The sequence below is a fragment of the Pseudopodoces humilis genome, chromosome 1 (genome assembly GCF_049639895.1).
Source record: "Pseudopodoces humilis isolate 2021_Gansu_Grassland_sample_001 chromosome 1, ASM4963989v1, whole genome shotgun sequence".
Classification (NCBI taxonomy): Eukaryota; Metazoa; Chordata; class Aves; order Passeriformes; family Paridae; genus Pseudopodoces; species Pseudopodoces humilis.
Genome location: NC_142200.1, coordinates 8,232,741 through 8,247,287, shown reverse-complemented (window position 1 = coordinate 8,247,287; position 14,547 = coordinate 8,232,741). Strand labels below are relative to the sequence as shown.

Here is a 14,547-nt window from a genome sequence, read left to right as displayed (position 1 = left end):
AACAGTACTTGGAGCAAGGAATTAGAGTTTTGTTTATATGTATACACCCTTTTTTTTTTCTCTTGAGTCACTTTCAGTGACTCCTAGGCATATTACTTGCCACATTTGCAAAAAGCTATTAAAAAATATCTCTATGACAGTTAAGGTGAAGAGATGCTAGTCACCTTACAATTGAAAAGTCTCCTTTTTTTTGGTCCCTGGTTAAACATTATTTAGGTGTAAAATCTGTTTATTGTTAGGACTGGGAAATTTCCATAAACCAACTTCAGTGGTGCAAGCAAATTAAATATTCATTCCATGTCCAACTCTGGCTGCTTCAAAACTTGCCTGCTAAGAGGCTCAGCAGCCTTTCTATTACAACAAGCTTTTCATGCTTTCACTCAGCTTTCAAGATCTGTCAGTTTCTCTTTTTTTCGTTTGAATTTTGGCATTTATTTTTCAATTCCTCAGCTTTATTTTTGTTCTGTTATTTCTGACTGCCAGTACCTGTGTTATCTCTAAAACAAATTTTCAGACTAAATAACTAAAATCAATAGTTGGCTGTCTGTCCATGCCTTACCTATTTACTGCATATAACTAAGGGCCCACACAATATCTAAGAAATACCCACTTGAATTTTTCATCTGAAGGGTGATCTGAGTAAGAGAGAAAGGTTTCTGAAGCTGCTGTTTGAGCAAGGAGAGCCTGGTTTGCCTTTGCTTACTCTTGCAAGGCTTCTAGCTGTACCTTTCCTTTGGTACTCTTTACAGTTCCCTCGGGCATACACTTTCCTTTTTATAGCAGAAGTAAATTAACTACTGATGGAAAAACTGACTGAAGTAGGATTTGGATTAACCACTTCAAGTGGATCAGTTTTATATGTACTGCAGGAGTGATTTTTATCATCTGTGGAGCAAGGCAATAGTAGTGGTAGAAAAACAAATCTCTCAAAAAGCAACTTAAGTTTTTGAAGTGCTATGCTTGAAACTTGTCCTATAATGTGCATTGAACATGAAAAAAAAAGACTAATGATTTTCCAAGTGAAGTGGTATGTAGGGGCCTTTTATGATGTGCATATGACAGAAAAGCTGAAAACAGTGTTCATAAATTGTTACCTGCTGGTCTTAAAATGATGTTACAGACAATTTCTCATTTTATTTTATATGTGACTTCATGTTTGTGTAGCACAGAGACATCTTGAAGAGTAGGAGTAAGGTACATACTGTTCTGGCAGATGGAGTCAAAGCATTATTTGAGAAAGGGCACAAATTCCAGAAAATACCCCCAACTTAAATCCATAGAAGAAAAACCTATTTTTGTTAAAGCTGAAGTACATATATGTACTTACCTTAACAGTCAATGTAATTTTAGCTGGTTGAACTTTACAGCTTAATTCAAGATTAATTTGAGTGCATACCAGATGAGACACTTCTTGGAGTTAAGAATTTACTATTTAAGTAACTTTTTAAAAATACAATTGTATTTGTGGATGTCATTATTTGTTCATATATCTGAGTGCACATTCTACTTAAGTGCCTATCAGACATTATGTTATGTGTCTGTCTATTTATATGCATCTCCATACTAGGGAAGGGATGTATGAAATTGGTAATTTCTTTATTTTGTGACGTGTTCTTCATGTCTGTGGAGCTAAACCTGCCAGCCTTATTGCAGGCAGAGGAGCACTCTAGCACTTAATGTAAACTTGACTTCAAATCCTTCTGATATATCTGTAATGTTCATACAAATTCTGTTTTAGAGGAAGGTTAGAATTTATTTCTTTCTCAGTGTGAGTGAATCATAAACATTCCTGTACCTGCTCTGCTCATAAGTGGTGGTTAAGTCTTCCTTCACAGGTCATGTCGTATCTTTGGCCAATCCTGATTTTGTGGCATTTAAGAAGTCTCATGCTTAAGTTGCTGAGTTGCTGTGAGCTGGTTTAAGTCTGTGATTAGGAGTTTGCTATGGAAACTGCTGTACTTGAATACATCCTCCTTCCAGGTCTGTAGCTGTTGGACGTTAAATGATTCACACGGACGCAGCTCAGTGTATGACAGGAAAAAGAGAGCGATTTATTCCATGATTCTGGTATTTATAAATTCTCAACAACAACCAGGGATTGGATGGTTAGGTTACCACCTTCCCAACCACACTGGTCGTGAGAAACATCCCTCAAAAGACATTTCTTTAATGGAATGTATAAATATCTATGCTTATAGTTACTTTCCTGAGAAAGTGGCTAGAAACTATGAAAACAAGATCAGAAGTTTTAATTTTCAGGGTGACACAGGTCCTTGTTGCCACTTGTGATAGAGCTTACCCATGAAAAAAGCCAGTAGAGCAGCTAAAGGACATTTGCCTTGCCCATTTCATTGTAAAGCACATTTTCAGCCCTCTTGTGGTAGTACAAAAGATCTAGATTCAGAGGAATACTACTGTTCTTTTCTTAACCGTTGCAGTTGGATTTCTCAGAGGATTTCTGATTTTTCTGTGAAAACCCAAGTCAGAAAAAAATGAGTATGAATTCCTCATTTGAATCTAGAAATTTAAGAGGCTGTACAAAGATTTTTTATAAAACTGAAGAGAGCATTCGATATTCATTGTCTATTATCTGACAATGTCAAGGAACACTTACTGACAAATACTTTGAGGTAGGTGCTGTTAAAGTTCAAATAAAATGTTATTCCTACAGACAACACAAGGTAATTTTAGACATTCTGATGCAGTCAAAGAGTAACATTTTATACTAGGAAGATTCATCTAAAGACTCCCAAGCAGTGCTGGAGTGCTTCTATAGGTTTGCATATACAAGCACTTAAAAAATAACTTATTTTACGTCATTTTAACTGGAATTCTTTCAGACAGACTTAGCTGAGTGCTATGAAGCCTGCTTTTTTCTTTCTTCCCCACACACCCACCTTTGCAATGCTGTTGTATTTTAGGGAATCTGTGTCAAAACAGCAATGGAAATTTTAGTCCTACACTATCTCTTATAACTTCTGCTTGCTGAGAAGGGTGCCCATCTCCTTAGATCAGAGTCCAGGAAGTACAGGGGAAGGAAAGAGAGGTTGGGTGGCACAGCAGTTAGATAAAGCTGGAGTTTTGTGGTACTTGTGGTGGATTATATACAAATTGTCATACCTTTTAAAATGATTATCATGCTGCACTTGTAAAACTATTTCTTCATATCTAACAGGCTTCCTGAGACTCTTCTGTTATTAAAATCTGACAAGCTAGTGCTGTTGTGGTAACTTCTGAAACACTGATGTTTCCAGAGGCAACAGGATGTTCATATGGCCAAATTTAGGTTTCAGTAGTATCGAAACACTAGAAAACCTTTTGCCGTCAAAAGATACATTAACATGTTCATTTGACTAGTGACATTTCAATTTGCAACTTTCTGTAATGCTCTAAAGCTTTTATGATGCTTAACTAAACTGAATGTTCTTGGTTGACACTTTCAAACGTATTTAACACACAAGCTTGCACTGCAGAACTGAAATTGTGTTCAAGGGTTTAGGGTACTGGTTTCTGCAGTCTAAAAGATGCAAAATGTTAATGTAAGTGAATGAATCCTCTCTTAAGTTCCTATAATGTGTTTGGTGAGAGGAGAGAAAAGGTTGCCACTTGTAGGTCCAGTGACTCCTGGTAAGTAATGGAGGTACCCCAGGGGGAGCTGTTTGCTTTCTTTCTGAAACCTGTGTTCCCCACGGTGCCCACAGCGAGGGGCTCAGCAGTGCCCTGTCCATAGCAATGATGGAAGACACTCAGGTAGAAGCTGAGCAACATCTACACTGTTTAGAGGTAACTGTGTGGGTGATAATGTTCTAATTAGTTCACTCAGACTTTTTTTTTCAACTCACAAGCCATCTGTTTGTGCAGAAGTATTGGAGTTTTCATTTAATGCTCACCCACACAGTGTGGACTCAGTAGTGGGTGGATGAATGAGATCATTAATCTGAACAATATCACTAAGATTCTGTCTAAATTCTTTTAGTGGTTTCACAGCCTTCATTCATTATTAGCAATACAGTGTTTTGTCGAAATGTGGTAGGTAACAAGTTAACTGAATATTATCAACTTTTGTGTTTGCCATATAAATATTTACTAATACAGTGGTCAGTACTGAGTGAACAGATGATGACCTATGGTTCTGCTATAAGAGAATAAAATACTTTATTCAGAATTTTGGTTTGATGCATATTTGAAATACAGTTTTTGCCTACTTCAAGAGTCTGATTCATGACTGTTTTAATACCTAAGGTGGTGGATACAGTAAAGAAAAGGTGAATATTAGTAATATAATCAATGCATTTTGTCTTATTTCAGCAGAATAGGCCCCCCATCCTCTCCTACAGCAGGAGTGAAAGAAGAAAATCCTTCTGTGCTGGCTGAGAATTGTTTCAGGGAACTACTGGGACGAGCAACCTACGGAAATATGAATAATGCTGTCAGACCAGTTTTTGCGTAAGTTGGAAATTTGTGGAAGATCTTAAGAGGTTTTCTTTATTTCATCCTCAATTGTGTTGCATTAAATTTCTATCTACTTTTCAGCTCAAAGGTTTCCATTCACATTTCTTAGAAAAGTTGTCCCTCTTTTAATCTCTTTGCTGCTTGTGTGTAAACTTGAAGGCAATTATGGAGGAATGCTTTACTGATTTTTAGAAGTGAAATCCAGTAATTTACATGAGTTGTTGCTTCAGCTGGCCTTTTGGTTTTTTTTCAATGTGAAACTTTATCCAAGTTATTAATGCCACATAGATAAGTGTTACAATCCTTGGAGAGACAAACCAAGTAAAATAGAAGAAGCACAAAGGAATACTATGCCCTGTAAAGTTACAATTTGTGATTTCCTGACATTTTCTTCCAGAACCTGTTTCAATATTCTTTTAGGAATGTATTTGACAGCTCATTTAGGAATGAGTGGCACCTATGCATACAGTATGCGCCTTGTGCACAAGAACACACAGTACAAATTATGCCTGATGTATTAACACTCAGTGATACCACTTTCAAACCTTGACTTTTCCTGGTGATGAGGAGACTTTCTTGCTTCTTCTTGTAGATTTTTCAAGGTACATCCCAGGTACAGGAATACATTCTCTTAAATGGCCTAGTTCTTCCCACCAAGATTAAGTATTTTATTTGTACACTGAAAGACCTTCAAGTTAGCAAAAGCCATTTTCAAGTTACTAGTGTTTAGAACAGAAGTTGGAAATGAAGATAGGGTTGGTGTGAAAGGCAGAAAACATTTGTAACCCCTTGTTTATCCTGAAAAAACATTGACGGCAAAGAGCTGTACCATTCCCTTACTTTCTGTATGTATCTGTTATACCAACCTGATGGAAGTTCCTGTTGCAAAGTTGAGTGTTTTATTAAAAAACACTCATTCTTTCCTACATTTAAAATTTGCATTCCTCCAAAATACCTGTGATCACAGTGAACACTTAGGTACTAAACAGTATGGATGGACTACTTGGTACTGTACTGCAGCTGCTTTCTTTCCACATCTCATTTTTTTTTGTGGGTTTATCTCAAAACTTTATCATCATTTGCAGTGATTTCAGTCTTTTGAATCATTTTAGTATCGGGGAAGTTTCCTACGAATAATTCCTGATTCCACAGACTAGAGGTAGTGCTTGGTTTGGGATTTGAGAAGGCATCATAGCTGCTTTTCCTGTGGCTAATCTAAATCTACATCTCTAAAGTATTATTTCCAGCCTGTTTTCGTTTCTTACATGCTATGACTGTAAGGAGCCAGTTGACTCCGTGTGTGCCTCAACATGCCACATGCTGCATTTATCACCAGAATGAGTAGATAATGACCAGTTACTCAGAATATGTTGTCTGTTCTATTAATAGTTTTTGTAGTCACTATTTTTGTGTTTCACTTTAAAGAGAAATTGCCAAATGTTTCTTTTTAGAAATGACTGCTGTAAAGGTTTAGTATTTTTGAAGAGCATGATGCAGAAAATGCAATTTCAAGCTATTTCTCTTAACAAAAAGGGAGAGCTTGATCTAATCAGCTTCACTTTGTGAATGACAGAACAGTTAGAATGAAAGTTTGAGATGGTCTGTTGCACTTTATCGGATTGAAAAACCTGACTTAGCTTCTAATTACAAAACCGTTTCTTCTAACAATGTTCAGCTATTTCACAGCTTTTAGGGAAACTCTGGAAATATAGATAAGGTCTCTTATTACAATGTTAACATGAAGGTGCAGGTTCAGTTCCTCACCTGAGGGCTTGCTTCATGTGGTGCTGCAGTATCAGGCAACATGCTGCCACTTCTTTACACAATTGAGAAAGCAGAGCTGCTTGCATCATGAGGCAGGGTTTATTCAGTGATTGAGGGGTTTAAATATAATGAAGATAGTAGAAATCGGAAGTCAGTCTCCTGGTATGGGTTTGGATTGACGTTAGTTCTCCTTGCCTTAGAAAATCTCCATAAGTTATAAGTGTCTACATGCAGTAGCTAGAAACTCTCAAATAATAATTTGTAATAAAATCTTACATATCAATCTCACTAATTGCTTGATGAAAGTCAAAAAATATTACATTAACATTACCTGAAAAAAATTTTTATGTTGTGTCAACAGTCAGAAGCTATTGAGGTATACTTAGCATGGATTTGCAAAGGTGAATAGATCAGACAGATTCAGGAAGATCCAGAAATCTGGTGAAACTTCCCAAGTGTAACAACTGCATTTCCATTCTTGTCTGTTGCCACATAACATGTGCAGAGGTTTGCAATATGAACAGACTGGTGTTCAATATTCTTTCAGCAAACATGATGCATGAGCAGAATATTTTATAGATTCCCATACATGCAAGCCTCAGTTATGCTTTCTGATCCTCAGTATCAATTTGTTATGTATTACTTTAAGGGTTACTTGCATGTGTGCACTGAGAAAGAATTCAGTGTCTCTCTCCCCAGAAACTTGTATTATTGGTTCTTCTGTTCCTTTGAAACTGAGAGAACTAATTGTGCACATTTGCTATATATATGCACCAGATATCAATGGAAGGCAGAGTTTGTCATTTGTTAATCCAGCAATAGGATGTCTTTAAATCATTATTAGATATTCTTTTTTGAAAGAAATGTAATTTGAAAAAAAAAAATAAAATAAGAGTTAAAGTGTGACAGTTTTAACTGAAGTAAATACACCATACTAAAAATACCCTTTACTATCTTTTGCAAAAACAAAACTACATTGAATACACTTCTTATGATCAGTAAAATACTTCACCTACAGGAATCTAATCCTGCTGTCCTTAGGAAGAAAATTCCAGTATACAAAGCATGCTGCCCATTGAGCTGTTAGACACAGCTTTAACCAAGACTGTGATCGTCATCTTCCCCCTGGCTTCTTCCCAGCAGTTCATCTATGTGAAGCAGCTAATACTTGGCCTTCCTGACAAAATAAAACTGTATGTCTTGTTTAGAGAGGAATTTGTTGTTGTTGTTGGTAACATGATGTGGGATGCAGTTGAACATAATCTGCCTGAATGGATCTTTGGGGCAGATGAGTAGGAACTGTCAAGGATAAAGGAGAACACATGCTGCCCTGAAAGATTAAAGGATCAGTTCCAATCAGAAGATAGTGGGGAGTATGATTTTCCATTTGATGAGGCAAATAAAATACATTAGCTAAAATAAGCTATCATGTACAAGATATGATGGACTGTACTGGAATGATATTAAGAGACGAAGAAGACATGAAGACACAAGGACCACTAAGCCTTGTAGAATTTAAAGGAGTAATTTTGTTTGGTTTTCTATCCAAAGGCAGGATTAAATATACCTGTGCACAAGAAAGGCAGCTATCCCCAACAGGTACTGGAGTTAGATATTTAGTAATGCAAATCTGCTGTTGTCTTGGCCAGCAAATACCTTTAAAATTCCTGACATCCTTTCCTCTAGGGATTTCTGTTAAAGGTATGTGATGTGTCAAAATGGCAGAACTTTTTTTTAATCTCTGCAATGGAGTGCAAGATAATTTAGGGTACAGGAGTTGCTTTGTGTCATCTGGTTTAATCAGCCTTGAAGGAGACCTGTGTACTCAGGTGACTGGGCTGGGAGCGGCTGCCTAGTGAGGGAATTGAGATCTCCGGATTCTAGCCAGAGTAAGTTACACCATCCAGCCAGTCCTCCTGTATTCACAGTGCTGACTTCTTTCACCTCTAGGGCTTTTGAGGTTGCCGTTTCAAGCAACTTTATATGTTTCCTAAGTTCTTGGAGGAAAGGGAGAGCAGTAATGATTCTGTAGCTGAGATAGCTGCTTAGGAACACAAATTCAGTTTCCATTGTAAAGATTTTGTTGATTTGACATGTTTGCTGTTCATTGGCGAATTTGTTTGTGGATTTATTTTGATTTTTTTAAAAACTAAATCATACCAATTAAAATGCATCCAAAATTACCTTTTATTCAACCTTCTAGACTGAAAACCAACTATTTTTTTTATGCTTTTTCAGTGATGCAGATATCCTTTTTGCAAAAATCTGTGTGCCCTAGTCATAGCTTTCCACGTTTCTGCTTAAGCAGAATTTTTTGTATTTGCTTGAAACTCTGGTAATTATTTTTATCATTTGTGGTTCCTATTCCATTTAAAGAGAAACTGATGCATTTATTATTTGGATTTTGTTTTGATATTTCTTGCAGTAAGTGTTAAAATGCTCCAGAGCATAAAGGCATATACACATGAAGAGAAGCTCATTTTTTGTTTTCCATATATTTTATTTATGAAGCCACCTTGAAGACAAAAATATTTCTTAGACTTCCTTTTATGGATGGAGCATTCAGCCCTAATTGTTCTGCAACTTGTAATTCAAAACAGCTTATCTTCAGTAGAGTAGGAATTTTCAAGGCATTACAACCTTCAGCAGATCCCTTTCATGTAAATAAGCATCTAATGTCACAGCACTCTGTGTGGAAACAGTATATTCTTAACTATATATGTTTGGTGTAACTAGGTTCCATAAATTTCTGGAACAGGAATTTCTGTTCAGCCTTGAAATGTTTAGTGATCCCATCCTAAACCTAGAAAACAAGTGCTTTTCTGAAGTTCTAAATTTCTCACCTAGTTCATAAATCATTGTATAGAAGTTTTATGTAAGTAAAAAATCCCTTTGAGGTGAATTTTGAGAAAATTCTCAAGATACCATTTATTATACCTGCAGAATGTAATTATTTCATTATGTCTTCATTTTTGCTTACAGGCATTTAGACCATCATAGGCTGTGGGATCCTAATGAATTTGCTGTTTCCTGCTTTAAAATCATCATGTATTCGATACAGGTAGTATTTCCTCCTGGATTTTTTTTCCATGCATACATGTTCCAAGCACATGAGAGAGGTTTCAATGCTCATCTCACCATGCTAGTGGTAGACAGATGAAGTCAAAGAATCCAAAAGATCTGAGGGAGGGTAGAGGGGTGGTCCTTCTCCAGAACAAGGAGCAGGATAACCATGCTGCTGTGACACTGTGCTTGACAAAGAAGTCTCTCAGGTTGGTTATTTCTCCGTGCCAATACAACTGTGCTGCTTTTTCAACCCAAGAAACCAACTTCACTTGCAGCTGTTGTGCTGAGGATTTTTAATAGTGGACAGCCTGTGTTGTGGCCTTAAGCTGAAGGAGGGAAGGTAGAGAGATTGGATATTAGGAAGAAATTCTTTACCAGGAGAGTAGTGAGGCACTGCAACAGGTTGTGGCTGCCCCATCCCTGGAAGTGTTCACAGCCAGGTTGGATGGGGCTTTGAGCATCCTGGTCTAGTGGAAGGTGTCCCTACCCAGGGGAGGGGGCTTGCAACAAGATGGTGTTTAAGGTCTCTCCTAACTCAAGCCATTCTATGACTCTGTGATTGTCTGTTGTAAACATCAAGGTAATGTTCTTTGATTGCATCAAACACAGATGCCCAGAAGGTAAAAGTGTAAAATTCCAGGTTTGTGGGAGAAAGCTTGAGTTTTCTCAGAAATTACATCAATGATGCTGAATTCTTTGAACTGCAGATAGCTGAGTGAAGGACCACTTCATGCTTCTATTCCAAGTGCGTGTAGATGTTCTTAGATATTTTAAGACTCTGAGCTTTTGTACAGTGGGCTGGCTGAATGAACCTATATAGCTTCATTTCTCATGGCAGTTTCTTGAATCCATATTTAGTCATGAATTCATTGTAATTTTGATAAATTTCTGAATGAAAATGTTGCAGAATGGGAATATGGCCATGACCATAGCTGAGTGGTGTATAAGCTTATTCTTGTTAAAGTCACAGATGAAGATTTTCTGTTTGATTTCAAAAAAACATGCCTGTTTTTTTAATAGGCACAATATTCCCATCATGTAATACAAGAAATCCTTGGACACCTTGATGTCCGCAAAAAGGATTCACCACGAGTTCGTGCTGGCATTATTCAGGTTCTTCTGGAAGCAGTTGCAATAGCAGCTAAAGGATCAATAGGTAAGTTGTATTAAATTAAAAGCATCAGGGCAAAGGATAAATTTGCTCATTTTCACTTTGGTTTCAGATTAATTGGAAACATTTTGAGAAGGTTTTATGTTGTTTGTTTTTTTTTCCTTTGTGCTGATAAAATGCGTGAAATCTTACTTGGTTTACAGTTACTTCAAGCATATGTACTTGCTTGTTTGACTCATATAATCCTTTGCATTGAAAAACGAGTGAAAAAATTGTGAAAAGCAGGTATTTCTGTTTGGAAAGAAATCATGAAGGCTGAGAGAGCTGTGCATCACCACAAAATGTCAAGAGCACTGTCGCTTTGTGATACAGCTGTGACCTGAGTATTGCAGGAGTAGAATGATATTTGAGAAATTTTACCTTATTTGACTGTAAAGCAGCTGAAATTAGGTGAAATATATAATTTAAAATTAGGATAGTTCCTTGAAATAAGAGTAGTTATGAGGAGATACACACTCTAGTGCTCTGTTTCTGATGTTCTTTGGTGTCCTGCTGAAATATTATTTTGCTTCATTAGCTTGAGCCTGAACCTGTCCTTCTTCTTAATATGAGCCCCTCTTGCATGCACAAACTTGTGAAATCTTTTACCATATGATCAAAAGAGCTCATTATTTGATCCAATGTACAGAAGTTCAGGGGCAAGTACCTGCAATTTAATCAATTATTGATGCTTAATTTCAGCAACCACTCTTATTTTGTATCTGAAACTTGCATGGTGCCCATTTGCACTTGCCTTTCCCACAGGACAGGGACGATGTAGAAAGAATGTGAGAAGTTTCATGAATCAAGATAAAGACAGTTTGATGGGTGGAGCAAAAGCTGCATACAAAAGGAAAATCAGGTTACCTCCATCCTGGCCAGACCCAGTAGTGGCTCATAATGGATTATGCATACTTACCTAATTGTATTTCCTGATTCCAGGTTAATTTCTAAAATATCAAGGTGTAGGCAGACCTCAGAAGTTTATCTCTAGTCGTGATGCCTCAAACACTTTATTTCACTTGGTTCTCTGTATCATCCTACTCTCATTACTTGTGAAAATGGATTGAAAAGCCCAATTTTAATTTTCTTCAGACATCTCCCCTTGACAGGTGCAATCACTGTGACTTCTTGTTTCCAGGCCCAACAGTTCTGGAGGTTTTCAATACCTTGTTGAAGCACCTGCGCATCAGCGTTGACTTTGAGCTGGGTGACAGGCGCAGTTCAGCAGAAAGTGTCACTTTAAGCACAAGCTCCAAGGAGAGTGATGAGAGGATTGTCCAGAATGCAATTATTCAAACAATTGGTGAGTATTACAGATGACACAGGCTCACTTAAAATTCCTCCCCTTTTTCCCCTTCCCCATTGAGATAGTATTGGGCCAGCTTGAATCATGAAGGAATATTACTGGGCGTGGTTTCTCTGATTGTGTTTGTCTCTCATTCTCAGGCTTGTTTTATGTGTTTGATTTCTGAAAAGTTTTTCTTTTAAATGTTGGCATATAGCCAAGAAATCTTGGCACATAGGCAAGATGAACTTAAAATTAATTTTAGTTATATTATTATGTGCCCCTTGAAATGTAGAAATCTCTACCTTCAGTACCAAACTTCTGTTAGTCATTTTATGAAAATCAGTGCAAACAGTTGTATACAGCAATACATATTTTAGTAGGTACTACTTTAAAATTGATAGAAATGAGTGTTAAACATAGTAGCAACAATGACACCTAATGGCCAGTTGTGCTACCCTGACTTAACTGAAGTACTTTAATGCATAGCACTGGAAATTATTTTCTTCCCCTTTCTCAGTTTTTCCCTTTATGATAGCAATGTTGTATATTGGGGTGCATTTGTGATGTATATTCCTTTTCTTAAAGAAGAAGGGGGATGTAACTTAAATGTTGTTCATTGATCTGTACCTTCACTTGCTTTGAAGCTTTCTAAAGCAGTAACAAGTATATAGTAGAGTATTTCTCACCATTTCAGTAAAACTCCCAAGTTAAAATGCTAAACCCCCATCAAAAAAAAAAAATCCCAGAAACCCCACAAACCAACCTTTAAAAGTGAAGCTTCTTTCTACTGAAGTTAATGTTATACTATTGCACAGTAATAAAATAGAATATATGGAGTTGGAAGGGACACATAAGGATCATTAAGTCCAACTCTCTGCTCCTCCCAGGACTGCTTCAACTAAACCATGTGCCTGGGAGCATTGTCCAGATACTGCTTGAGCTCTGTCAGGCTTGGTGCTCTGACCATTTCCCTGGGGAGCCTGATCTAGTGGTCAGCCTTCCTTTCAGTGAAGAACCTTTTCCTAATGTCCCATCTGAACTTCCTCTGATGCAATTCCATCCCATTTGCTCATGTCTTGTCCCTGGCCACCAAAGAGAGATCAGCAGCTCCTGTTTCACTGCTCCCCTTGAAGATGTTTGATGTTCTTAGATGGAGGCACCCGAAGCATGGACTTGAGGAAGGGCTGCAGCAGTGCAGTGCAGATGGGACAGTCATGTCCTCAGCCAGCTGGTGATACTGTGCTTGGTACACCACAGGGCACAGTTGGCTCTTTTGGCTGCCAGGAAGCACTTGAGTCACACTGGACTTGCCATTAACCCAACCCCCCCTGATCTCTTTCCATGGGGAGTGTTGGGAATGACAGTATTATCTCAGTTCCCTGGGTGCACTGTGCTGTACCCACTGCTGTGGCTGTGCTGCCACAAGAGCAGGGCCCAGGCACTGGGATGGCAGCTGTTCCCATTGGAGGAGCTGTGTCTGGGCAGCTGCTTCAGTTGTGGTGGCTGTAGAGAGGACAGAGAGAGGACAGGGACTTCTGCAAGTGAAAACCATCTCTCCCTGGCTGAGCTGGCAGAGCTGCAGTGCCCTTCCTGCCAGCTGATGCTAGCACTCCCTAAGAGATACTTCTAAGTCAGGGAAGATGTGTGTGTGCCTGACATTTCTCCTGCCCTGCCCAGGCTCCCTCAGCCATTGTGGCTCTTTCTGCTGCCATGAGGTTCCCCTGGTCCAGGAACCCTCCCTGTACCCTGTGCTGGAGTGCTCTTCTTCCCATAGTGCTGGCATGGAAGCTGTTCACCTCATCACTCCCCAAAAACAGCAACAGTCATAAAATACTTGTATGTCTCTGGGATTTCAGCCCCCTCACTTGTAATATTTATTGGAGACTTAACAGACAGAAATAACTATACAAGTTAGTAAACTCCAGATACTTAATTCTTAAATTGTATATTTAGGGGAGGATAAAATTAGAAGGTTTTAGTATTCCAAACTATGAGTATTAAAGTGAGTGTTTAATAGTCACTTTAGTATGAAAGTATCATGAAAAAGACTCGATAAAATCATTCAGCAAAAATAAGTATGAGATTATGCCCTAAAATAAATCATATGTTTATTCTTCATCTGTTTTGACTACCGTTAATATAGTCCTTGTATTTAAAGGCTTTTCTTATAAAGAGAATGGCCCTGTATCTCTTTTTCTTCTGTGATTCTCTTCTGGTTTTATTTAGGATTTTTTGGAAGCAATCTCCCAGATTACCAGAGATCAGAGATCATGATGTTCATTATGAGCAAAGTACCTGTTTTGGGGACAACTTCATCGCTGGATCCCAGTAACCTTGGGTTTGTATATCCTACATTTTAAAATTTCAAATTAAAAATCTAAATTTTAGAATCCTGATAATCAAGAAGTGAAAAACATTAAGAAAAGTGAAATGCAAATTCTCTCTCCTTATGGGCTGTATTAAATACTATGCAGAACCAAGCTCAGTATCAGCAATATGTAATCACCCTACAGACGTGTTACTGATAGGAATTACCTGATTGGAAGGCAGTTTGTTTTTCACTAAAACTCTCTTTCTCTCTGCATCTGTACAATTTTTTTGTGAAATTATGTACTTTATGGTTGTTAATTTCATAGCTTTTTCTATATGAGTTTTGAGAATGTGAGGAATTCAATTATAAATACATTTTTTTCAAATAGCTGCAAAATATACAAACTATTTTTGTTTTTTTTTTAATTCTATACAAGTTGACTTCAGATTAAGAAATAATTGCATAAATGCCAGTGAGTTTTGGATTTTCCCTATGTATTTAGAAATAGGAAAA

General features: G+C 37.6%; 1 protein-coding gene across 6 annotated transcripts in view; it reads left to right on the top strand.

The window, feature by feature from the left end:
* The window catches only part of EFR3A (EFR3 homolog A), a 76,145-nt gene that overhangs the window by 36,876 nt on the left and 24,722 nt on the right, over positions 1–14,547 (top strand). For 5 of the 6 annotated variants that reach the window (XM_088058926.1, XM_088058932.1, XM_014256986.2 and 2 more), the window contains 5 exons: positions 4,309–4,446; positions 9,199–9,277; positions 10,303–10,438; positions 11,574–11,738; positions 13,950–14,061. In XM_088058926.1, coding sequence (XP_087915052.1) covers positions 4,309–4,446; positions 9,199–9,277; positions 10,303–10,438; positions 11,574–11,738; positions 13,950–14,061 — 630 coding nt within the window. The remainder of the gene's footprint in view (positions 1–4,308; positions 4,447–9,198; positions 9,278–10,302; positions 10,439–11,573; positions 11,739–13,949; positions 14,062–14,547) is intronic. The other variant, XM_014256993.2, reaches the window with a different exon arrangement.